The 25,562-nt window shown below is 49.7% G+C and overlaps 1 protein-coding gene across 2 annotated transcripts in view; it reads left to right on the top strand.

Moving 5' to 3' along the window:
* The window catches only part of TMEM132D (transmembrane protein 132D), a 564,124-nt gene that overhangs the window by 148,984 nt on the left and 389,578 nt on the right, over positions 1-25,562 (top strand). For both annotated transcript variants that reach the window (XM_086681430.1, XM_086681429.1), the window contains exon 2: positions 1,836-2,727. In XM_086681430.1, coding sequence (XP_086537556.1) covers positions 1,836-2,727 — 892 coding nt within the window. The remainder of the gene's footprint in view (positions 1-1,835; positions 2,728-25,562) is intronic.

Consider the following 25,562-nt stretch of genomic DNA (forward strand, 5'->3'; position numbering starts at 1 on the left):
AGCGTTCAGTCCAGAACATTAGCGGCAGATCCACTCCGTGTTCTCTGGTTTCACTAAAACTCATGTGGGAAGATACAGAAGGATAGGAAACATGACTCCCGAGTGATGTCCAGAAAGTTTAAAAAATTCAATCCTGTTAAGGAATGAAAGAGTCTGGTTCTACCTCTGATATTCTGATTTTGGGGAACAGAAAGTCCTCCTTATTAGGTTGAACCGTATGACGTCACTGTTCCGGTCAGTCACAGCTGCTCACTTTTCGGCCGCTTCCACCGGGTCAGCACCACACAAACCCTGTTGCTTGATTGGGACTCCGCCTGGCCTGGGGTTGACAAAGCCGTGGGACCGAGAGAGTTCTTCACTCGCGACTGTCGCTACGCTCGGGACGAACGTCCGTCGCGACCCGGCTTCGCGTCCAGAAGTGGAGTGAGTGTAGCTTAGCTCCCGGCGGTGCTGTGGTTGGACGGTTCTTCGGTGCCCTGATCGGGGCCCTCACTCTGCAGACCGGCCCCCGAGGGGCCGAGAGGTTCAGCGCCTGTCACCTCCCAAACACGTACGGCAGAGTCAGGCACAGGACCCCTTCCTCTGAGTCCTTTGCTTTGTCTTCTGCTCGCAGACCGTTGCTGCGAGGGGTCCAGACTCGGGGAGGCGTCGTGAGCCGGAACAGGTGTTCACGCGGGCCTTTGAAGCAGGTTGGCACAGTGAGTGTCAGGGTTCGAGTAGCTTTTATCGCGGAATAACCAGAGATAATTACACGGCTCCTAATGAGAAGGGCTTTGTGTGACTTGTGGAACTTTGCCTGGAAAGTCAGTGTTCCCAAGGCCAATAATTTCCATTTCTAAAAGCCGTTAAATTGGTTCTTGCGTTGTGCAGTTTCTGCGTCTGTGTTTTTCTTACAGAAAATAAGGCGTACTGTAAAAACAGCTTGGGTTTTTGCCCCCGCTCCCTGACGGAGGGCTGTGTTCAGCGAGGGGAGAAAAGAATACCTTTTGTGCACTAGTATCAAGATGGCTTTCGGGCGGGGGGGTGCGGCTGTGATGCGAGGGGCCGGTTGCCTCGGGACACGCGGGTCTGCCGTGCCGTGGTCAGGTCCTCTCCTGTAACTGCTCCCAGCAGATCCTTCTGGGCTTTTCATTTCTCAGCATAACCCCGAGGGGTGCGCGTGACGTCCGCGTGATTGTCGTGGCCCGTTTTAGTTTCCCTTTGCCCCGAGTCCCTTGTCATTTCCCAGTGGCCGGCGTGTCCTTACGTGTGTCATGGGTGGGAGGTGGACGCAGCCTCAGTCCCCGCGCTGAGGAAGTGAGTTCTCCACCTAGCGTCCGTCTGTCCGATGGAGCTAACGAGAACAGCCTCCTCTTTCTGGTGCTTGCACACTCTTAAGACTTTCCCGATGCCAGATGCCTTCTCCTTTGAGCAAAAAGAGTAAGTTTTAGGCACAACCCCATTTTAAAAACAGCATACTCAATGGGGCGCCTGGGCGGCTCAGCGAGTTAAGCGTCTGGCTCTTGGTTTCAGCTCAGGTCATGATCTCACAGGTTCGTGAGTTCGAGCTCCTCATCAGGCTTCAAGCTGACAGTGCGGAGCCCGCTTGGGATTCTGTGTCTCCCTCTCTTTCTGTTCCTCCCCTGCTCTCTCTCTCTCTCTCAAAACAAGTAAGTAAATAAACTTTAAAAATACTAAAAAAATAAGAGCGACATACTTCGTACCAAGTGAGTGGATGATTTAGAAGGTTTGGGTAAAGAGTTGGGTGGTGGGGACAAAGGGGGTGATCTGTACCAAAGGGACGCGGAGATGCCGCCCCGGGTTTCTAACGCCTCTGCCCCGATTCCCTCCCGCAGTGACCGAGTGCCGCGGGGTCCTGGAGAGTATCCAGAGGTTCTCCCTGCTGCCCACCTACCTGCCCGTGACCTACCACATCAAGAACACCGACGTGTCCTTCTTCCTGAAGGAGGCCAACCAGGACATCATGAGAAACTCCAGCCTGCAGTCCCGCGTGGAATCCTTCCTGATTTACAAATCCAAGCGGCTGCCCGTCCTGAACGCCAGCTACGGGCCCTTCTCCATCGAGCAGGTGGTGCCCCAGGACTTAATGCTGCCCTCCAGCCCCTTCGGCTTCACCAGCAAGTTTTCCCTCAACTGGAAGCTGAGGGCGCACATCGTGCGGGACAAGGTGTACCTGAGCCGCCCCAAGGTGCAGGTGCTTTTCCATCTGCTGGGCCGGGACTGGGCGGCGCGGAGCCCGGGCGAGAGACTGCCCTGCCTGCGGGTGTTCGCCTTCCGGGAGACCCGGGAGGTGCGGGCCGGCTGCCGTCTGCAGGGGGCCCTGGGGCTGTGCGTGGCCGAGCTGGAGCTGCTGGCCGGCTGGTTCGGGCCCCCCACTGTGCTGGCCGGGAGGAAGAAGGCGCCGGGGCCGCCCGAGGGGAGCCCCGTGGAGCTCTACTATGCCGTGCAGCCGGGGGACGGGCGCGGGGACTGTGCCGGCGGCGGGGACGCCAGGAAGGGCAACTCCATCCGGCCGGGGAGGGACGGGCCGGAGGAGGCCGTGCCCCGCCTGCAGAGGATCGGGAGCGTCTTCCTCTACCAGACGGGCAGCAGGCCCGCCCTGAGGGAGCTGCGTCTGGACAGCAATGTGGCCATCCGGTACTCGGCCCGCACGGCGAGGCAGGGCGAAGTGCTCACCTTCCCTGTGGCCGTGTCCCGAAACTGCAGCGCCGATCGCTTCACGCTGAGGTGAGTTCCCCGGCGGCACCTGTCCGTGCGCACCTGTTCATGTGCCTCTGAGGCCACACGGTGCCTCCAGAGACCCACTCGTTGACCCCGAGCGCTGAGTTACTGCCTCCCAAGTTTTATGAACCCCCCTTTCCGGGAAAATAGAACGGGCTGTCCTTTCCCGGGAGGCAATTTGGTGGTGAAGACATTTTCATTACAGGATGGTCCGGGCCCTCCCAGAGCAGCCCGCGGGACGCTGATGTGCGCCTTTGCCTGAGGGTGGGGTCTCCTCGGAAGTTGTAGGAATGCTAGCGAGGTCCCTTGGGGCCCTTGGAGCATCGGGGAGCCCGGTGCTCGCAGTTGAAACGAGTCGGCAAATGGGATCGCGACGGTTGTCGGAAGGAGAGACGATAGGGTTTTGCCAGCTCAAGTCTGTTCCGAGCCCGTGAGCTCTCAGTACGATATGGTACCAGCCTCACTCTGTTTCTCTCTGGAAATAGAACGCGGTGTTCGAAATATAAAAGAGCATTAACGTGTGAAGAATCTATAGTAGAATTTGTTGAGAGTGTTACTTACTTAAGAGCGTACCAGAGACAAGAAGACATTTAAACGGAGGACTGGGTACTTTGGGGGGAAAGAACGGGTTGGTTTTCTCTTTGGGACGTAATATGTCACAGAAGCTACTGGCCTTGGCCTGATTGGATTTTCATTAGATCGGTTTTTGTTTGTTTTAAACACAAGACAGACTTCAGTATACAGCTATCTGGGCGTGACTGATCGGGTCACTCAAAGTGCCCTGACGTTGTTAGCGAACGCAGTGACGTGGTCTCATGTGCTACGTAATGACATCTGTCATGATCCCTGAAAAGGGGCTGTTAGCGTACGTGAGACCGAGCGTCTGTGTGGCTTTTAGAGTTCACACGGTGATGCTCCTCTTGTCTCGTCCTTCTCCACGTGGGCTTAATACTTGCTTTTTCTTCGTTTTCTTTTTCCCCTTTCTCTTTGGCTTTGTGAAGGGGTGGGTGAATTTCAGAAAGGATTCATTCTTTTGCTTATACGGTGCACATTTAAGCTTTGTTGATTTATGACCTCTTAATCTTGACCAAAGGAACAGAAACTAATGCACAACATTAATCTCACGGTTGAACGCAGCTGATTCCAGCAGGTCAAACCTTCGGCGTGGGCTGGCGGCACGGCTGGGGATTGACCACAGGGATTTAGGTCACATAAACACATCTGCGGGGCTGAGGCCTCATTAGCTCTCCCTCCGTCCTCTGGAATCAGACCTGGATGCAGCTGGTCACAGGTCTGCTGGCTCTGTTCTCTGCCTCTCCACATACGGTCTTCTATAATGTTCTTTGTGGAGGTGGCTGTTGATGTCGAGAGCTGTTCTGATGAGAGAAGGCAAAGGTTTGGAATAAGGGGAGCTTTGTTCTTGGGTGGTTTTGGAACCTCTGCCGTCCGGTAGGTTTGCCAAGTGCTAATTGTTGATTTCCCGAACCCAGGGTGAAAACCCCAAATCTCTTGAAGCCTTGACTCTCCAGGAGATGATGTCCACATCCAGCTTTTTGGGGGACACAGTTGCATATGGAGTATTACACTTCACAGAAAGCTTTGTAGCTGGTGACCGCCTACCGCCCACTGTGCATGGTCATCAGAGTCCCGAGGGCCGCTCGGTCATTGGCGAGTGGTAACAAAGCCAGCGGAAATTGGCATTGCTGGGCCACATAATCCGAGGAGTCCACATCTTTGCAAAATCTGAAACAGACACATTTGAAACACCCCGGCGTGGCCACTTAGAAGGTAAAGATTTGAGCACTTGGGGTGTGGAGCAGAGGTGTGTTTGTTCAGAGTCCCTGGTTAGAAATTGGTAGAAAAGTTTAGTTTTTCGGTTACGATCATTGTGAACTAAATGTTCATATATGTGTGTTGAACCTGGTGAGGGGCACACCTTGTGCCCCTTGGAAAGCACTGATGATGTGTTTGCTGCATCCTTCACATGCTGTCGTTACTGGTGAGTCATTGGGGTTTGTGGTAACGGCTGGAGGTGATCCTGAATCAGGTCGTGCTGTTAGCGTTCAGTCTGATTGCTCATCATTACAAAGTAGTAAGACCATGTGTCTTTTTTAATGAAGTCAGTTTGACACTAATTTAGTGTAGCCTCCAAATATTCAGAGTGAGGGCGGGTCTGCTCCGTCTGGCTGGCCACCTGCTATAAATGACCCTGCAGGATCCAGCCGCGTGTCCTCGGGGGCTTTTGTCTGCATTTGTGACTTCTGTTTCTAGATGCTCCGTGAGAACATGCTCACGCGGTCAGGGGTGGGCTTATGGTATACAGGTCAGGTGTCAGCAGGACATCCATGGCCACTGAAGGATGGCCAGAGTGGGAAGGGGACCAAATTCAGTGCCACCAGCAGGAGGGGGCCCTCCAGTCCATGCAGCTGCTGCCCCTTGAGCTCTTTGCCGAGAGTGGTTCACTGCCTTCTGCCACCTCCCCTGCTTGTTCTGAGCCTGTGACCTGAGTGTGGCACCAGGGCTAACACACAGGGCAGGAATCCAGTTGTATCCTGCAAGTCATCAGGAATGGCGGTTTAAAACCTTAGTTGTATGTGTGTGCACGTGTGTGTGTGCAGGTGGGTGTGCATGTGTGTACGTGTGTGCAGGTGGGAGTGTGCAGATGTGTTCATATGTGTAGGTGTGTGCAGATGTGTGTGAGCAGGTGCATGCATACATGTACGTGTGTGTGCAGGAGTGTGCATGTTTGCATGTGTGTGTAGGCAGGTGTGTGAATATGTGTGCATATGTGTACGTGTGTGAAGGTGTATATGCAGGCAGGTGTGTGTATATGTGTGTGCAGGTGCGTGTGCATGTGGGCAGGTGTATGCGGATATGTGTGCACACGTGTACTTGTGTGTAGGTGTGTTTGCACAGGTGTGTATGTATATGTCTGCATGCGTGTGTGCACATGCGTGCATACGTATACGTGTGTGTGTCAATGCCCGGGTGTGTGCATTAACTGTCGAGAAGAAGAAAACTGGGTGGGGCTCTCGTCATCTTAGGAACTGTCTTCTCCCTCGTAGCTCCTGCTCTCCCGGGCAGAGCTCCACAAAAGAGGAAAAACAAATAAATGCTTTCATTCGTTAGACATCTAAGGATCCCTTTTAATTTCAGGAAATGTTTTCCTTCAAGGAGACAACTGAAGCGTCCCATGGCAGTTGGGTTCTTTCTTTGTGTTCTTGCCTTCTGTTCTGTCCCGTCTCTTCCCCCACAGAGGGCCAATTTCAGAAGCATCCGAGGTCTCTAATCACCTGATTATGTGTCTGGAGGAAGAAGAGAATGTGGGCTCTCTGTCACATGCCCCCTACCTATTCTAACGTTCCTTTCCCCCCAGGACGTCAGTTGGAAAGGGGTCTGGGTCATCAGATCTGAACTTGGGGCTAGAGGCAAGTATTTGCATAATGTGAGCTTGGTTCCCCACCACTCCGGGAAGTGCAGGTGGAAAGGTCCAGAACAGTGGCACAATACTCAGATGAATGGGGGCTTTTGTCAAAGTCAGAGATACTCTTAAGTTGGTTGAACCAATGAGTGAATGAACACATCACATTACGAATGAACGCAGGCAGTTTCCTGAGGTCTCTGCCGTGTCCCTCTCTAAACGCTCAAGAGTGTGTGACATACGTCGTGTCTGGCACGGTGGTCAGACGCGAGGTCGTCTCTGAATCAGACATTATTACCAAGGAGGTGTTCTTGCAAAGATGAGGGTTGTGAAGGCGGCCGTGAGAGAACAACATAGAATATTTGATGAGGGGAGAAAGGGGGCCCGGGATGGCTAAGGCTCGAAAGGGCTTTGTGGTGGCTTGGAAAGCCCTCTGTGCCAGATCCTGAGGTTGTTGGAGGATAATGTGGTGGCTTGAGACTGGCCCTGAGCTCAATTCACTTGAAGGATGCAGCCTTTGAACCTGCCCTGACCTAGAATAGGGCCCTCGTCTTACTCTGTTCCAGGTAAAATATGCCCTTGCTGTAGCCAGTGATAGTCTTAGCTGCAGACCATAAATCTCCGTCTGGCTCATTTAAGAAAAATACATAAATAAAGGGCTTGCCGGATGTATATCGTGGGTCTCAAGAATTAATAAGAGAAGGGGCACCCGGCGTCGCGTCTGAGAAGAGGTGGACGGAACAGCCTACCCCCAGCACGTCTTCCCACCCGCCAGCGTGAACCCCTTCATCTGTCCTTGTCGTGCTCACAACAGGTGCACAGACTCTCGGGAGGCTTCCGCTGGCTCTCACGTCTACTTGCTGCCTGTGCCCGGGGTGACACGGGGGCCCGGTGTGGCTCCCATAATGAGACATAGGTCCCGGCCATCCCCTGCCTGTCACTAAGAGCGCCTCCTGCGGGAGAAGGTGTTTCCCTCATGGGGAACCTGGGGTGCCCTCGGAAAGGGGGTACGTGCTGGGCCTCCCCGAACCCCAGCGAGGTCCCTGACACCCGTGGCCGGGACGCTAGTGGGCATTAACGGCCTCATGTGGGGTGGACAGCGGGTGAGAGGGGGACAGAGAAAGGAGGGCGTTCCATCTGTTTTAAAGAAGCTTTTGGCTTTAGAATAGATGTCGACATACAGGAAGGTTGTGAAGTCCGTGTAGGACAGTCTCCCGGCTGGTTTCCCGTGTTGTTAACATCGTACGTTAGTATGCTACATTTGTCACAATTAATGAGCCACACTTCATTCGTATTCCCTTAATCGTTGCCCTCTTTCTGTTCCAGGAGCCTGTCCATGATGTCATGTACGTGTGGTCATTGGGTCTCCTGCGATTCCCTGACTGACCGTTTCTTACCCATTGTTTTTAAAAATTTTTTTTAACGTTTATTTATTATTAAGAGACACACAGAGACAGAGCACAAGCAGGGGAGGGGCACAGAGAGGGAGACGCAGAATCCGAAGCAGGCTCCAGGCTCCGAGCTGTCAGCACAGAGCCCAACGCGGGGCTTGAACTCACAGACCGTGAGATCGTGACCTGAGCCCAAGTCGGATGCTCAACCGACTGAGCCACCCAGGTGCCTCAGTCACACATAGTTTTTGATGACCCTGGCAGTTTTGAGACTTTACTGTAGGGAGATGTGAAGAATGTGCCTCCAGGGGCGGGGGCGGGGGCGGGGGCGGGGGGGGAGGGGTGGTTGTCTGTTGGTTTTCTCAAGATGAGACCTTGTGAGGGGCATGGGGTTGAAACCATGGAGGTGGAGAACCACGGTCACCGCACTGCATCAGGGATGCGTCCTACCCGGCTGACCCACCCTGGCCGACGGTACCCTTGCCAGCGGCTGGGGGCGTGTCTCCCTCGCCCCGCCACCGGGAGGCTGCCCCCTTCCTCGCCCCCGTCTCCCTGCTCCCGACGCTGCCTGCTTTGGAGGGACGCTCACAATTAGAGTGAGGTACGCAATTACTGCACCTCCTTGAAGCCATCATACCTGCCTGAGTCCCTCGGAGTTCTGCAGGGGTGATGGGTTTGTTTCCGTAAGGGCGTCTGGGTATTGATTCTACAGTTTGGGTGATAAGCCAATAGAGCGGGCTAGGTTTCTCAGCCTCGCGCTGCTGACATTCGGATCGGGTAGTATTTTGTTGGGGGTAGGGGTTCAGCCTGTGTCCTGCGGCCTCTCTGGCCTGCACCTGCGAGATGCCGTAGGACAGAAACCCCAGTAGTGACACCCCCACAGTGTGCCCGGATACTGCCACGCATCCCCTGCGGGAGAAGGCACCCCAGCGAGTTAAAGACCAGTGAGCGAGATTCTGGTCCTTGGGGACAAAAGGAAACATCTACAGAGGGAGCTCGCCTCTTACCCCCAGGGAGTTTCAGAGTTTAGAGTGAAGACGACATTCCGTGCGCTCATGTTGTCCTTGGGAATCTTTTTTTTTTTTTTTTTAATTTTTTTTTTTTCAACGTTTATTTATTTTTGGGACAGAGAGAGACAGAGCATGAACGGGGGAGGGGCAGAGAGAGAGGGAGACACAGAATCGGAAACAGGCTGGTGTGTGTAAGAAGACCGTGTTGTACTTTGTCGAGCAGCGGTCGTGACACACGCACCAAGGACGGAGGACGGAGCAGAGCAGGTGCCTGAGGTCACTTGCTTTTCAGCTCCTTCCCACCTTCTCTTGCTCCGCTGGGTCCGCCTTAGAACCTGCGTTCCCCACATGCCCTACACGGACTGCGTCGGGCTTCTGAGTGCACGTGGCCGAGGGGACCCTTTGGCAGGAATCTTGCGTGTGGGAAGACGAAGTCTGCGTAATCGTCTTCTGGCTCGCTTCATGGTCCCGGCTCAGGCGTGGACGCCCCTCCATGGGGCAGCCGTGCCCTGGCTCCAATTCTTACAGGGAGACCTTGCCATTGGCCCCTCGCGGCCCCAGCTCTGTGCTGTGTCCTCCCGACCCAGGATAGCTAGCAGCGTCCCGTAGGTGTGGACATCCAGGTCGCGCCACCATTGTCTGGCCGGTCTTCCGGCAAGTTCTGCACCTCTTACCACTGCTGTGTATGAAAGTGCTCTGGTTGGTTGTCTGCTATGGGATCTCATCCCTGACGTGGGGGTAGCACTTTGAGGAGACATCTTTTTAAAAATTTTTTTTCAACATTTATTTATTTTTGAGAGACTGAGAGAGACAGAATGTGAGCGGGGAGGAGCAGAGAGAGAAGGAGACAAAATCCGAAGCAGGCTTCGGGCTCTGAGCCGTCAGCACAGAGCCCAACATGGGGCTCGAACCCACAAACCGTGAGATCATGACCTGCGCTGAAGTCGGACGCCTAACCACCTGAGCCACCCAGGTGCCCCATTGAGAAGATACCTTTTATGGAAACAGAATATCTCATCTGATGGACTCCACCTTGTTCCAGATGCAGAGGACAGTCATCGGGGGTTCCCATCTGTGTTGGTCTCAGCTGGGAGCACAGGCCCGAAGGTCTCAGGCAGGGAAGAAATGAATTTAGCCACACAGAAAATGTAATAAATAAGATACAAACTTCGAAAGACCTACAGGCAGCAGAGAGAGAACACGGCAGGGCAAGGTAATATATTTGTCTCCAGTCTGTGAACTTCCTTGTGTGTAGGTGAAAAATCAGTGCTTGTATTTTTTTCCCTTTCTTGTGTTGGGCAAGGGTCCAAGAGGCAGAGGTGAACTGGAGTACGCACCTGAAGCCCAGGGTTATCCAAGCGCGCGGAAGATGTGCACACGGGGTTGAGTGAACTCAGGCACGGAGTATTTGGAAACAGCTGCATACAGGGAGGACAGGGCTCCCTCCATCAACCCTGACTGCACTCTCTTCCTCTCTCCCTGACCCCAGGCTGTTGAAAGCTCGGGTGTTGATAACACATTTTGAAAGATAAAGCATGCCAAGTGAAATTCATCCACAGCGCGTCAGCGCTGATGGAAGGCCTGGGTCTGGGTCGGAGTTGTCCAGGTTGGACACAGTCCCGCTTAAAACAAAGATGGCAGGACATTCTGTAAATACGTTGCGGGCAGGCAGGAAGGAGGAAGGAAGGAAGGAACGGGGAAGGAAGGGAAGAAGGCCAAACATAAGAGAGAGGACGAATTTATTTTGGAAGAAAATGTAAACCAAGAGAAAAAAACAGAGAGACTTCTCTGTGAGTGCTTAAATGGCTCGGGAGTTTTTTTAAAAAAGAATATGAACTTAATATATCAAGAATTCAGATATGCAGAGAAAACAAAGAGAGAGGCAGTAAGGTAGACGAGAGAGCTAATATGTGAATTGAGGCCCCAAACAGCATAAAACGGAAATTACCACTAAGGAATACTGCAGGAAAAAAAAAAAAAGTTAAAAAAATCAATACCAAAGTATCACCTAATTATGAAATTTCAATCATAATGAAATAGTTAGCTAATCGTTCAGGCAGAATAAATATTCGTAAGAACTTAAAGACGTGGGTGTGCTGTGTTCAGAGAGAGAAAGACGGAATGTCGTGAAAGTGTCCGTTCTCCCCAAATGACTACGTAGAGGCACTGCAATTCTAATAAAAATACCAGCTGGGATATCCTTAAAGGAGCTTGACAGGTTGAATTTTAATCTGTATGAAGACCAGAAGGCCAAGGATGGGTAAAACACTAGGGAGAGGACAAATGCAGATAGGTCGCTGAAAGTCCATAACCATGCAGGTATGAGACTTCGTGTGACAGAACTACCATTACGGATCTGTGAGAAGGGATATATTTTTCAAAAATGGCACTGGGGCATTATCCAAATGAGAAAGAAAGGAACCCGATCTCTATTTCATGCCATTTATACACATCAATTGTGGATCAATTAAGTATCCAGAGGGGAAAATAAAGGAAATCAATGTAGAAGAAAACAGTAAAGAAGTCTTTATACGCTCTGCGGGGAAAAGATTTCTTCAACAAGATACCGGAACAGTGACCACCAAGGGGACAGCGATACTTTTGACTACGTGTGAAACATAAGTACTTTTTTTTTTTTTTTTCAACGTTTTTATTTATTTTTGGGACAGAGAGAGACAGAGCATGAACGGGGGAGGGGCAGAGAGAGAGGGAGACACAGAATCAGAAACAGGCTCCAGGCTCCGAGCCATCAGCCCAGAGCCTGACGCGGGGCTCGAACTCACAGACCGCGAGATCGTGACCTGGCTGAAGTCGGACGCTTAACCGACTGCGCCACCCAGGCGCCCCAAGTACTTTTTTTAAAATCAAAAAGCAAACCATAAACTTGGGGAAGGTGTTTGTAACACATCAGACCGACAAAGAATTAGGATGCATAATATATAAAGAATGCCTAGAATTCAACAATTAAAAGCAAATAAACAAATAGAAAAATGGGTTAGGGACTCTCTCGGAAGAGAAAACACAAAGCAGCAATAAATTTAAGAAAAAATACAACATCTCACCAGAAATTAGGGAAAAACAAATTAAAACCAAAATGCATTTCAATTTTATAACCACCCGGTTGCCAAGAGTCAAGCAGCCTCCTCCTCTCCAGAGTTGTTGGAAAAGCCTCATCTCTTGCTGTCGGAGGAAAACACCAGAGGGTCGCTGGAGGGGTTGTGGGTGGGGGGATGGGCTGAATGGGCAAGGGACTTTAAGGAGGACACTTGTTGGGATGAGTCACTGGATTCTGTGCCTGAAATCATGTTTGCACTCTATGGTAACTAACTTGGATGTCAATTGAAGAACAAGAAAGTGGTTTGGAGTTACCCCATAATAGGAGAGATAAGCATAGTCTGTGACACCAAATTTCCACTTCTGAGGTATAGAACCTGGAGAAATTCTCGCACTCGTCTGCGAGAAGGCCCCTAGCAATATCCACAGCCATGCTGTCATTAATGGCAGACCCCAAGTGACCATTGCCAGGATAATGGATAAACAGATTGGGACACATTCTTGCAGTGGGATCCCACGCATTCATGAAGACTGTTCCATTACAGCGAGATACATCAGTGTGAGCAACCCCTGATCTCTACCATGGAACGGAATTGAAAGTTGCAGAAAAGTATGTTTCTGTGAAGATGCGATGTAGGCATCGAGTTAACGACAAACGGCTCATGGATGATGGATATATGCATTCATTTAGGCGCAAATGTAAAAGAACAGGGGAATGAATACCAGATTCAGAATAGTAGGTGTCAGTGGGGAAGATGAGGATTTTATGGGGAGGAACATACAGGAGGTTCCAAAGACATTCTTCATTGTGCTGCTTATTGTACACGGCTTGCTTACTGTCTTCTAAAATGTCCATGCATGATACACTTTTTAAACTGTATGTGTGTGTGTGTGTGTGTGTGTATTTCCACCAGTGCTTTATATATACTTAAGTGTGTGCATGCACGCGTGTGTGATAACATGCCAAATTTTAAAATATTTTGTCAGGAAAAAGTAAGTCCCTGTCACTTATGAGGGGAAGAAATTCAGGCTGGCATGAGACTTCTCCACAGAAACATTGAGCACCATTCAGTGTCAGAAGATAAGAGAGCAATGACTGCAATTGCTAAGTGTTCATTAAAGGCATTGGTTATTTTACGGTCACATAATGTTATTTCACGGAATACTCTATAGCTATTATGATATGAAAGTTTTGCAAAACATTAGGTGCAAAAAAGTGAAGTGCAAAAGATGGGATAGGATGGATGGATAGATGATAGATAGGTGGGTGGATGGTTGAATGGATGGATAGACGAAGGATGGGTGGATGGATGAATGGATAGATGATGGATGGATGGATGGTAGGTGGGTAGATGGATGGATAGATGATAGATAGGTGGGCGGATGGATGGATGGATGATAGGTGGATGGATGGATGGGTGGGTGGTAGGTGGGTGGATGGATAGACAAATAGATATTGGTAAGTCTTCTTTAACTCTTGCATCTCAAGTAGAATCCCACCCTTCTCCATATCATCTTGCTTTAATTTGTGTGTGTTTTTTAAGATTTTATTTTTAAGTGATCTGTACACCCAATGTGGGGCTTGAACTTACAACCCCCAAGAGTTGCATATGCTCTACTGACTGAGCCAACCAGGAGCCCCTTTAATTTGTGGGTTTCTTTTTAATTTTTGAGAGAGAGCGAGAGCAGTGAGTGGGATAGGGGGCATAGGGAGAGGGAGAGAGAAAGAATCTTAAACAGGCTCGACACCCAGTGCGGAGCCGGATGCGGGGCTATGTTTCACAATTGTGAGATCATGACCTGAGCTGAAATCAAGTCTGATGCTCAGCTGACTGAGCCACCCAGGCGCCCCTCGTTTGTGTTTTAATAGAAGTTACCATTGCCTGAAATCCAGCTGTTTCCGTAAGTGTGCTTTGCCCGTGTTAGTGTTCTCCCTCTGCAGACTCCACGTGAGCAGGCATTTGTCTTTGTGGTGCATCCACGAAAACCACAGTGCATAGATCTCAATAGATCTCTGCTGACTCAATGCTTTGATCAATTTAAAGCCAAAGATCATGACAAATTCAAAGGCCCAGAGAGATTCTTTGCATGTTAATGGAGCCCAGATTTGCTGACGCTGAATTGGGACCACCTTTACCCATGGCCGTACATCTCAAGACTCTGTGGTTCGATTTTTCCCAACTCTGATCTTAAGGCTGGGGGTTTCCTAATCTTAGCATGACTGACATTTGGACTGGATAATTCTTTGGAGCATGTGTTTGTGTGTGTGGTGTTCTCTGACAGTGTTGTGATGGATGGATGGATGGATGGATGGATGGACGGACAGACGGATGAACGGATGGACAGATGGGGTATTTTAGGGTACGGACAGCATCCCTGGCCACCACGTACTAGTAGATGGCAGTGTGCTTTCCTCTTCTGTTGTGACGTCCAGAAATGTCTCCAGACATCGCCAAATGTCCATTATCCTAAGGAAACCTTTCCTTCTTCTCAGGGAATGAAATATTAGTTGAAGTCCAGATTTATCTTCTGGCTTACACAGTAATTTTCAATGAGGTTTGTATCCATTTTCTTTGACTTGCCATGATTTAGGTTTCTCCACCTTGCTCTCACTGTGTTTCCTAGGCATTATTGGTGGAAGATCTCATTTGGGTCTGAGAACAAGCGATGTTTTCCACTTCCTACATTCTGTTGAGAGGAAACGGAAGAAGCAGAGGGAGGTGTTGAGGGTCCCAAAGCCCCATGCTAAAAGCAAGCAGAGTATAGCAGAGCACTCTTGGTTCTGGAATAATACACAGAAGCACCACATTCTACAGGGCAAAGTCCGCATTCTGGGTGTTGTTTAGGATGAAAACATAAAATAAATGTGGCTCAGGTGCCCCTCTGCATCAGCACTCCTGTATCCCTTGGGTACATTCCTAGCAGTGCTATTGCTGGGTCATAGGGTAGATCTATTTTTAATTTTTTGAGGAACCTCCACACTTTTCCAGAGTGGCTGCACCAGTTTGTATTCCCACCAACAGTGCAAGAGGGTTCCCGTATATGTTTTTACTCTTATGTGGATCCTGAGAAACTTAACAGAAGACCATGGGGGAGGGGAAGGGGGGGGGAAAAGTTAGAGGGAGGGAGCCAAATCATAAGAGACTTTAAAAACTGAGAACAGGGGCGCCTGGGTGGCGCAGTCGGTTAAGCGTCCGACTTCAGCCAGGTCACGATCTCGCGGTCCGGGAGTTTGAGCCCCGCGTCGGGCTCTGGGCTGATGGCTCAGAGCCTGGAGCCCGTTTCCGATTCTGTGTCTCCCTCTCTCTCTGCCCCTCCCCTGTTCATGCTCTGTCTCTCTCTGTCCCAAAAATAAATAAATGTTGAAAAAAAATTAAAAAAATAATAAAAATAAAAACTGAGAACAATCTGAGGGTTGATGGGGGGTGGGAGGGTGGGGAAAGTGGGTGATGGACATTGAGGAGGTCACCTGTTGGGATGAGCACTGGGTGTTGTATGGAAACCAATTTGACAATAAATTTCATTACAAAAATAAAAAAAATTAAAAAATTAAATAATTTAAATAAATTTATTTTTTATTTTTTTTTTTAAAATTTTTTTTTCAACGTTTATTTATTTTTGGGACAGAGAGAGACAGAGCATGAACGGGGGAGGGGCAGAGAGAGAGGGAGACACAGAATCGGAAACAGGCTCCAGGCTCTGAGCCATCAGCCCAGAGCCTGACGCGGGGCTCGAACTCTCGGACCGCGAGATCGTGACCTGGCTGAAGTCGGACGCTTAACCGACTGTGCCACCCAGGCGCCCCAAATAAATTTAAAAAAATAAAATAAATGTGGCTCAATCTTGAAGTGCCTTTTAAACCAAGAATTATATGGATGAGAGACTCTTTCTGTGGTGTGGTTTGTTGTGAAAAGATGCCTGAATGCGGTTACTTTGATACAACTAGATGCATGTTATGGGAAGAAAATGACGTTTCTGACATTCTCTGTATGAGTAGAATCTAAGTGCATGAAAAACCATCTTAAAAAAATTTAAGGTGGATTTTTCCGTTCTCTTTGCCAGAAGGGACATCTGTGCAGGAGTGCTCGGGTTCCCAGTGTGCTGCTCAGAAAATGTGCCCTTTCTAGAGCCTGTTTCAATTCCCTGCTGCCTCCAAAATTAGCACCTGATGCCCTTTCCCGTTGATTTGAGGAAGATTTACTTTAATTCTGCCTTTCACACTCTGGACCCGTTACAGCAGAGAAAACTCAGGGGTGGCTGCAGTCTGTGAGTCTGTGCACAGGAGTCCTGTCAGTGCTGGGCTGGTGGGGTGCTCATACGCATGCCTAGGGTTAGCCTTTTCTCCCTACAGACCTGTCATCTTGGAGAAGGGGCAGAATTCATTTTCCATAGTGGATTGCCCTCATTGTCCTCTATCCATTTTGTAGATGGAGCTGGCCTGTTTCTGTTGTATTGAACCTCTGAGTCAGAAAGTTAAGGGATTCTCAGATTGGCAAAGAGCAAAGGTTTGATATTGGTTGTTTTTTGTTTTTTTCCCAGAGAAGTAGGACATTGCAGCTGGGTTCATTAGACACAGCCAGCAGTCAGATCCTAAAAATGCAGACTCGGAAGCTATCAGCGTGGTATTTTGATTGTCTGCTCCCTGCCTCTTGTGAGGGTGTGAGTGTAATTCCAATACCAGTATGGCTCCATTTACGTGACATTCTGGAAGAGGCAGAACCCAGGGATGGAGAACTGATCAGTGGTTGCTAGGGATGTGAGGGGAGATGTTTGGCCACGTCAGGAAAGCACAAGACAGGTATTTGGGTGATGGAACTGTTCTTTATCTCTTTTTTTAAATAAAATGTTAAAAAGTGTTCAGGGGTGCCTCGGTGGCTCAGTCATTTAAGTGTCTGACCTCAGCTCAGGTCACAGTCTCGCGGTTTGTGAGTTCGAGCCCTGCATCGGGCTCTGTGCTGATGGCTCAGAGCCTGGAGCCTGCTTCAGATGCTGTGTCTCCCTCTCTCTGCCCCTCCCCTGCTGGTGCTCTGTCTCTCTCTCTCAAATTTTTTAAGTGTTTATTTATTTATTTTGAGAGGGGAAGGAGGGGCAGAAAGATGGAGAAAGAATCCTAAGTAGGCTCTGCACTGTCAGCATAGAGCCTGACTTGAGGCTTGATCCCACAAACCGTGAGATCATGACCTGAGCCACGCTCAAGAGTTGGGTGGATGGTTAACCGACTGAGCCATTCAGGTACCCCAGGAACTGATCTTTATTTTGATTGTGGTGGTGGTTACCTGAATCTAGACAGGTCTGAAACCTCATCCAGCTCTCTCCCTAAATACTTAGGTACACTTACACGCGTACGTATACGTGTCCGCGTAGATTGCATGATTCCATGAGCCTATAAAATTGTCCAGACTCAACAGACATTTGACGTGGATGAATTATATGAAACAACATAGATTTTTGACCTCATATTTTATTGTCTAACACTGACCATGTTACTAGTGTCAGTGGGAAAAGCACAGGTCTTCTTCACCTGGGTCGTGTCGGTCTGTATCTTCGTAAGCATAGATGTTCTGCTTACCTCGGGTCACCTAAGCTACAGTCTTGCTCTTTGTGTTGGTTGGAGTAGGTAACCCCGGAAGCTGTAACAGACCAGTGCCTACTCTCAGTTGCTCGGCACAATAAGTGTGTGCTCCCTGTTCACACCAAGTCTACTGTTCACACCGAGCAGCTTCCATGGGGGATGTGGGGACCGGGGCTCCTCTGAGGCCCAGCCATCCTATGGGACTTAAAGTCCTTCACTTCCAGGTAGTAGATAGGGAGCCAGCAGTGAGAGTGTGGAGGATGGTGGAGGAGGGCTTCCAGTCCTGGAAACGGACGTTGCGTTGCGCGGATGCCGTTGGCCAGACGCTGTAGGTCGCTAGCCCAGGTGTAGCAGATGGTGGAGATGCGAGGCCTGGCCGTGTGCTCAGAAGGAGCTGGTTTGGTGTGTACATAGTGGTCATTCCACATCCCCCCTGGTTTTTTTCTCGGGCCTCAACGATAGAAAATGAACCTGCCTGAGCCTTTACCCTGAAGCACGAACTACCTCTTTTTGTTGCTTTTTTTCATTATCATGTGTGGTGATGCGGTGGGAATTCTGTAACTAGAACACCCCAGGGTCTCTCGGGCGGTGGCACATCTTGAACCTTAGCGTGGCTCTGGTCTCGGCCCTCACCGCCCACGGTCTGATTCCCACGTCTTTCCTCTCCAGCTTGTGACCTAACGGAATAGTGACCCTCCATTCCCCGCAGCTGACTGCTTCCTTGCTGTCCCCGTCTCGTGCCCTCAAGGTCAGATGAACTACAGTCTCCCCTACGTTTTCAGATTAGGCATTGTTCACTTAAATAGCCGGTCTGGGTGCCTTTGTCCTTCTGTTATTCAGGGACCACCACGTAGACCGGTCCTTCCACTCACCATTTTGGTCTTCGGGGTCTCCCGTCCCCGGGCCCTCACCCGCCGCACCTGTGGCCACTGCTCTGTCCCCTCCACGTTGTTCAGCTGCTCAAGCCCCCCTTCTTTTTTCCATATGGCTTCCCTTCCCACTTTGCCTGGCCCTCTTTTCTCATTTTCTTACGCTCCCTTTGGTAGTTACCCAGTGTTCAACACTCTTTCATTGATCTCAACAGCCGGTATTATGATTTCTGAAGGGCTGATAACCCTTCCGTGGGCCAGGGTCCCCACCCTATTTACTTCTTTCTATCTGAGTGCGTGCACCTTCAGTTACTGGGATGCATTTCCCCCTGGAGACCCGTTTTTAATGTTGGAAGCCTGTTGGAAGCGATTGTCATACCAGCGACTGGAGCTCACATGCTCCGTTGAGGGTCCACCGTGGATCTCTCCGGGCCCCTCTCTTCCCCCGAGAGCGGTACAAGCCTCCGAACATGCCGCGGGCTGCATGTGTGGCTTCTTTCCTCTGGCCGCAAAGGTTTGCTCTTCGAACCTCTTGGCGAGGAGCAACGTGCAGCGGGAGTTTTATATATCACGTTAGTGTTTACTTTTTCTGTCTGTCTCCTCGCTTCCTGCCAGACGAAGCTTTCGGTGTCTCCTCACCCCTGAGAAAGGAGCATCAGAATCGGTTCCAAAGTTTTTAGGAAAAGCTTCCAAATTCAGACGTGTTTTTTTGGCTTTTGCAAGTGGGGAAGAGATCTGGTGCAGACCCGTGGCAAATGTAAAACACGTGTGTCTCCCAGGGTCCCTGGGCACTTGGCTCCGGGGGGCTCACCCCCTTGGAGTTCGGTTCTGGTGGAGCCATGGCCGCAGACGCATGCCTATAATGGAAACGGGTTTTAGGGGCCCCTGGGTGGCTCAGTAGGTTAAGCGTCTGACTTGGGCTCAGGTCATGATCTCGTGGTTTGTGAGTTCGAGCCCCGCATCGGGCTCTGTGCTGACAGCTCGGAGCCTGGAGCCTGTTTCGGATTCTGTGTCTCCCTCTCTCTGCCCCTCCCCCACTCACACTCTGTATCTCTCTCAAAAAATAAACATTAAAAAAATAAAAAAAAGTAGTCTAATATATAATACATATATATAATGATACATACATACATAACACATAGAAAACAGTAGCGTAAGTAGTCTCTCCCCATGGAGACTCCCATATCCGAGCTAGAAAGTTAAAAAACCCGCCTGAAACTATTTGCAGTGACTTGGCGGATAAGGAAGTGCCCAGTTGGTCCTTGTATGAGAGGGAGCGGTATTTTAGGCAGAATATTCAAATGCAGCACTTTCCCTTTGTGACTGAAAGAGGCTGACGCCCTCTGCTTCGTACCTTGGACTTGCCACGAGCACTACACTCTGGTGCGTCTGGTTCTCGCTCATCTTGGACACGAGCTGGTTTCCAGGCTTCTCCCGGGTCTGTCAGCAGCCCTGGTTACAGAGCCCTTAGGCTGGCACGTTCCATGGGTGACGGGAGCAGGTCCCGATGCTGGTAGGTCTAAACCTCCTTCTGCTTCTTAGTTTTCTACCTGGGTTGACTTGGGCCAGTTCTTCCTGGCGCATCACGGCTGTTGTGGGAAGACCAGCAAATCACCCCACCCGAGATGGCCCGCCCATCGGCCAAGCTGGAGGCAGTCAGTCTGAAATACGGTGGCGTTGGGGACCTTCACCAAGTCTGCTTTCCTACTCAGCGGCGGCCAGTCTATGCAGGTAGCAAGTGCTGGCCGTACCCCTATGTGTGAAGGTGACAGGGTGTGGTTAAGAATGCAGGCTCCTTGGGTCCCCCGAAGGTCTGATTCTTCAACCACAAAGTAGGGACAGGTTCAGCATGCACCTCTTGTGATGGGAAATGCATACAAATCACTGAGAAATGGTGCTTTGCATACAGGAGGTGCTTAGTAAGTGTCAGTGGTTACTGCCCTTTCTACCACCGTAGCTGCATTCAGTGATTTTGTGTCTGTGGTTTTATTCCAAGGACTGACCAAAATTGAGCATTCCTGCCATCTCCGAGCAAGCCTTCTTTCTGAGGTTTTTGGGGTTTTGTTTTTAATTCTTCTGATTAAAATTGCAGAACACCAAGAGATAAGGCAGTTCAGAGGGTTTTGGTCTCTCTCTGTTAGTGCCTTCTCTTATTATCCGACCAGGCTGGTTCAAGCTAGACCCGGCTCCTGTCCATGCAGCCGTAGAGGTGGAATTCTATAGTTGTCCAGAAGGTCAGGGTCTGCCGGCCAGAGCCCTGGGATGGAGGGGTGGAGAAGCCGGGCGCACCCCCTCTTCCAGTGTTGATTTTCTCAGGATTGCTGCCGTGAGTCTCTGAGGGCCTCTAATCACACAGCCTCCATGGAAAGCCTGAAGGCAAATTTCTCCCTGGTCTTATTTTTTTTTTTTTCTTTAATAGAATCCCAAAAATCAAGCCATGATTCCTAATCACAAAAAGCTGCATGCAGGAGATGTGCAAATGTGACATGTCTCCTCTCTTCTTCTGAATGCACAGGCTGCCCCTTTGCAAAGGGCCCCCCCAGATGGTGATGTTTCCTAATTTGAGGATAATTGTCAAAATCTCTTAGTCTCACGTCACTTTTTTCCCTGGAGAAGGAGAGAGATAGAAAGCACTCTGTGATGACATAGAGAAGGATTTTCCCCCGGGGTATCTGCTCGTGCAAAGCAGAGTATTTGGGGGAGGTTGGATATAGTCACTGCCATGGATTAAAGGTCTCTCTTCCCCTTTTGCTCCTCGTGTGGATAGTCACAGACGGCCTGTATGGTGCTGTGTTATCAATTGTGCGGAATGTAGTCCCGAACGCAGCTGCTAGTTGCCGGGCCAGCATCTCCTTCCTCCTTATTCTGGGCTAATAGAATTCCGATTTTATGCATGGGGCAAAGCGTCTGGTTACGTTCGTTACTTCTAGACTCTTTTGTGGTTCTCGGTGGCTGTTTCATCCGGTCTGCTCTAGTGAAGTCTGAGTGGGGGTCTTGGGAATGACTTGGTGGGACCCCGTTCTTGTCTTGATCAAAAAAAACAGGCAGACACAGCCAGGACGTGCCTCCCCCCGCCTTCCCCCTTCGTGCAACAATGCCACACAACTGGGAGTCACAACCCAAATGTGGGCAAGTAGGTTGTGTTTTCAGGGGCAAGGTCCTCGAGGGCTCCTAAGTGCACAGCGGTAGCCCTGCCTGGCTTCTCGACATCTGAATTTCTTCTATGTGCGAAAACCAAATCATTGCTGTGTTAAACCCCTGTGGTTAAATCTGTTACCTGCAGCCCAAGGCACTCCTGTTACTGACTCCCGTTTCTGCCTTTCCTACAAGGTGGGCTGATTTGAGCCTTGCGCCCCCTAAAGCCAAGTTTGTGTATTCTGTTCATATGGGTGATGAGCTTTCTTTTTTTATGTTTGTTTATTTAGAGAGAGTGAGTGAGTGAGCATGAGTGGGGGAGGGACAGAGGGAGAGAGAGAATCCCAAGTAGACTCCATGCTGTCAGCACGGAGCTGGATGTGGGGCTTGAACGTAGAACTGTGAGATCATGACCTGAGCCAAAATCAAGAGTCAGATGCTTAACTGACTGAGCCCCCCAGGTGCCCCTGGTGATTAGCCTTCCTGAGTCATAAGACTGCACACTTGAACCTGGCCACTCCTTAGACACAATTGGGGAGTGGGGGTAGACCTGGTAAGAGAGGGCTCCAGGCTTGGACGAGCCCGCAGAGCCCACTGCCTGAGGTGGAAATGCCTCTGCCCACGGGTTGAAGGAGAGTTTGTGCTGTGTTCACTCTGAAGAACCCTCTGAGTTTAAGGCGAAGTTAGAGGTAGCCTCTGAGATGTGTGGCCTGGGGGCACAAAGAGCAGGCCCCAACTATGCTTCTGTCAGGACCCGTGTGTCCTGCCGGAATGCCACCTGCACCCGCCCTCAGCCCAGCAGAGTATCCCTTCACCTGAATTTTATCACACGTCTCGTCTACACCGCACGCTAAAGCTTCATTGTCTCCCTCTGTTTCTCAAATATTAATTGTATTCACTCTTCTATGAAGATGGAAGCAATCCCATTTCCTACAACTTGAATGTCCCACAGGACGCATCTAGCCCAGGACGGATTTGTGGGCTCAATAAAATCTTGTCATCTGCTCAATCCAAAGGGGAACCACTTAGGAGGAGGAGGAGAAAACACGAACTCTGTCTTACTCCGTTATTATGGCTGTACTGTCTTTTTCCTAGTCCTTGATGACAAGGGGCGTATGACTCCTGCATGGACGTTGCTTTGGCCAAAGCGAAGTGAAATGCTTGGGTGGCTCTGAGCTGACCGTGTGTGCGGACACACACACGGAGAAGCCAGCAAGTGTGTCACTGTGTTTCCTTGTTCATCGCGCGGCGATGCAGCTTCCGGAGGTGAAGCAGGTGCAGGCACAGAGCCACGCGTCTGGAGAGCATGTTGTGAGGGCGGATGCACCTGTACCCTTGCTGAGCATCTGCGATGAGATTCACTGAACCGCCTTCAGGTGTTAGGAGTCAACGGCAGTTTGCCCTTTATGGAATTATGGGGCCGACCTGCCTGATGGGCTGCGGGGACTCACGGGCTAGCATGTCACCGAAACGCTGTAGAACACCAGTAACCATTCTGCCCTGTCCTCCATTCTCCAAGTGTGTTTTGCAATCTTTGAAAATTAGGTTTTCAGTAAATTTCTTTTTATGTGTTCGCTCCAGAAGCTGCCGAGGAACAGAAGTAAATGTTTTATGGCTTCATTTCCATTAAAACGTAATGGCCCTGAGATAGCCACTCAAATGCGTGCATTTCCAGGGGCTTAAGAATACCAGCTCCAAGGTGACACACTGCATGCAAATGGCTACTGCTCCCCCCAACCCCCTTGCCCCACTGTGGCTTGGGTTCTAGCAGCACCGTTTGCGAGTGGCCACATCAGACTGGGGAAATGCACTGGGCTGTGGGAAAATAAACTAGGATGGACAGTGACACCAAGTGCATCTCCAGCCAGCCGGGTCCCTCCTGCCTCCGTTCTGATGATGGCAACAGTGATGTGCTCACCAATTTGTGTCTAGAGGATTTCCACTTGAGAAAAAGAGAAACTAGCTGTCATGGAGAGTCATTTGCCAAATCCCATTGGTGCATCTGCTCCCAAGACATGGCATATTCCCAGCCCCACAGACAGGGGGAATCAAGATGGTGCATCTTGGTGCCACGTGTACAGATCGGCACTTGCACTCTGAAACTTGGGCTGCTCCTTATGTTCTACTGGATGGCCCCCTTTTAGAGGAAAGGCAACAGCATGTGGGCTTCATGCCATGGAAACCCTCTTACCAACTTGCCCAGTTGATTGGACCAGAGTTTGGGATCAACAGAGAAACCAACAAGATGCAGTCCAGACATAAAGGAGGGCCAGCCTCATCAGCGAGTTATATTCAGTATGGCACTTGATGCAGTGTCTAGACGGTGGTGTGGTTCTCCACATTGGGTAGCTATAGCCAGGTCACAACATGTTTCTCCATATTGGATGGCCACAGCCAGTTTACAGCATGGTTTCCATTCGGCGTGTTTCTCCATATTGGATGGCCACAGCCAGGTCACAACATGTTTCTCCATATTGGATGGCCACAGCCAGTTTACAGCATGGTTCTCCATACAGCATGGTTCTCCATATTGGATGGCCACAGATAGTTTACAGCATGATTCTCCATATTGGATGGCCACAGCCAGTTCACAGCATGGTTCTCCATATAGCATGGTTCTCCATATTGGATGGCCCAGCCAGTTCCACGAGACCTCTGTCTGTTACGGGTTATGGACATAAGATGCAAGCATAAGAGAAGGAAGAGGAAGTGACTGTTTCAGAGGTGATGGTAAGAAAGCAGTGTTGTGACAACTTCCCTGGGGGCTGTTTTTGCATCTGAGACACTGCACCAGTCAGCTTCCCTAGGAGGTCTCAAAGACTTGGGTACAGAATGAGTCACCTTTTCCATTTATTTATCTGTTACTTCCCTATATATCCATGTACACTTGACCCATGAACAACGCAGGGGTTGAGGTGATGATCCCATGCATAGTTGAAAGTCCATGTATAACTTTGACTCCCCCAAAGCTTAACCACCAATAGCCTACTGATGACTGGAAGCCTTTCCAATAACATAAGCAATTGATTAGCACCTATTTTGCATGCTATGTGTGTTGTGTACTGTATTGTTACAGGAAACTAAGCTAGAGAAATGAACATGTTAGTAAAATTGTGAGGAAGAGAAAATGCATTTACATTCCTGTGCTGCTGTATTTCTAAAAAAAAAAAAAACAAAAAAAACAAAGAAAAATATCTGCATGGAAGTGGATCCACGCATTTCAACCCTGCGTTGTTCAAGGGTCAGCTGTAATGTGATTACTTTACTTGAGTACCGAGCCTGCCTCTTTTACAATACGTATCCCTCCCACCCCCTGGCCTCCACCTCCAGTACCCATTGCCCCTGCCACTTTCTATAAACCGTCCCTTTTCTGGGGGATGTAGGTGACGATTAAACCGTGACCCGGCAGTAACCCCCTTGAACAGCTCGGATAGCGCCCTTTCCGTGGGCTTCTCATCGGTGCCGCTGTAATCCCGTCTAGTTTATCCTTAACTCACAGGTGTGCTGAAATAACATTCCTTGGATATGGCATCCTGAGGATGGGCACACTTGTTCATTAGTTGAAAAGTCTACCTACTTGGAAGATTTAGAGAATGCCGTTAAACAAATCCAGCCGAATCATTCTCGGAAATAGCTGTTATTTTTTAGAGCTGAATTGCTTTTCATAAGAAAGCAGTTATAATCAAAATCTACTCTACTGTGTCATATACCGTCGTATTGCAAAAGCTGTTTACAACAATCCACAAAAGAAAGATATTCTGTGTTCTTAAGAGTCGTTGCACAAAGCTTAACAGAGCAGAGTTGTTTTGGCTTTTTTTTTATTTACCTGTTATTTTACCCATTATTAGACGATAATCAAGCCATTCTCAGTTCACAAAATAACAACCTTTCAAGCTGACTACTCCTTTGTGCTCCATAGGAGCAGAGGACATAAGTAAACGCTTACTTGCTTTTGAGAATTTCTAAGTAGCTGGAATGTAAGAAAATTATCTTTTTTTTTCCTATGCCAAACATTTCAGAAAGTTTCCTTTTGTGTGGCAGCACGATATAGCAGTCAGTTTTATAATGTAATGTTGGAATTCATAATAAAAAGATGTGTTCTGGTTATGCCATCACTGTAAAAGTAACCCCACCAGATCGGGGGGCCTTGCAACAGCCCATCTTACAGCTTAGCTTTCTGTAGGCCAGAAGTCGGAAGCAGATCTCAGTGAGCTAAATCATGACGTTGGCAGGGGTGCATTTTCTTCTTAGAGGCTCTGGGGAAGAATCTGTTCTGTGCTTTTTCCAACTTCTGGAGGCCGCCTGCATTCCTTGGCTTGTGGCCCCTTCCTTCATCTGGAAACCCAGCAGGCACAGTACCCTCAGATCTTTCTGCCTCCGTGTTCTACA

This window comes from Puma concolor, chromosome D3 (assembly GCF_028749965.1).
Source record: "Puma concolor isolate L17-30 chromosome D3, mPumCon1.1.hap2, whole genome shotgun sequence".
Taxonomy (NCBI): domain Eukaryota; kingdom Metazoa; phylum Chordata; class Mammalia; order Carnivora; family Felidae; genus Puma; species Puma concolor.